We start from the raw sequence: 945 nt of genomic DNA, 5'->3' as shown, positions 1-945 counted from the left end.
GGGTGATGGGCGGCCAGCGGGTGGGAGAAGGCTAGTAGGACGCACGCACGGTGGGAGAGGGGCAGCCTGATGAATTGCAATCCCAAATGGGTGCTGGAGTGGGAAGCGAAGTTTGCTTCTCTCTCCCAGGAACTGCTCGCTTTCGCGTAGCTCTGCACTCCCGGAGTTGGGGTGGAGGGCGGGGAGAGAAACCCAGGCTAGAGGACCCCCTTAGCCGGAAGGGGGCGGAGGAGGGAGGCTCCTGGAAATAGGTGGGCGCAGTGTCCGGGGGTGGACAGGAGGGGCTCCTTGCAAATGGAGTGGGGTTTTTGGAAAGTGTTTGAAGGGAGTAGGGGGAGGGAGGGTGGGGTGGGAGAGGGATGACCCCAGTAGCAGAGGCATTAAGAACGGGGCAGCGGAGAGCTATTTCCATCTGCAGGGCTTCCAAAATAGAAGAGAAGGGGAGAGGGCGGGGCGCGGAGTGACCGCTCACGTCCCACTAAAAGAATAGGGGAGACCTTTTTTAACTTTTTGTTGTTTAAGAAAAGTTATGAGCTGCGGCAGTGGCTGGAAAGCAGAGGGAGGGAGACGGGGGGAGGGGGTTGTGTGCAAAAGCAGCAACGGAGAGGTCGGGGGTCACCTCCCGCTCCCGCCGCCGTGACAGCGCCGCAGATTTCACAGACCTGCCCCCCTCTTTTCCTCTGCGCCCCCTTTCGCGCACGCAGACTGCTGAACGAGAGCGAGAAGCGGCCCTTCGTGGAGGAGGCGGAGCGGCTGCGCGTGCAGCACAAGAAGGACCACCCGGACTACAAGTACCAGCCCCGGCGCAGGAAGTCGGTGAAGAACGGCCAGGCGGAGGCCGAGGAGGCGGCCGAACAGACGCACATCTCCCCCAACGCCATCTTCAAGGCGCTGCAGGCCGACTCGCCGCACTCCTCCTCGGGCATGAGCGAGGTGCACTCCCCC

General features: G+C 62.4%; 1 protein-coding gene across 1 annotated transcript in view; it reads left to right on the top strand.

Moving 5' to 3' along the window:
* Positions 1-945, top strand: part of SOX9 (SRY (sex determining region Y)-box 9) — a 5642-nt gene that overhangs the window by 839 nt on the left and 3858 nt on the right. The window contains exon 2 of the mRNA XM_005861956.2: positions 705-945. This exon is cut by the window's right edge and continues 7 nt beyond it. Within this exon, the coding sequence (XP_005862018.1) occupies positions 705-945 (241 nt within the window). The remainder of the gene's footprint in view (positions 1-704) is intronic.

This window comes from Myotis brandtii, unplaced genomic scaffold (assembly GCF_000412655.1).
Source record: "Myotis brandtii unplaced genomic scaffold, ASM41265v1 scaffold157, whole genome shotgun sequence".
NCBI lineage: Eukaryota > Metazoa > Chordata > Mammalia > Chiroptera > Vespertilionidae > Myotis > Myotis brandtii.
This window is presented reverse-complemented; position numbering and strand designations above follow the sequence as displayed.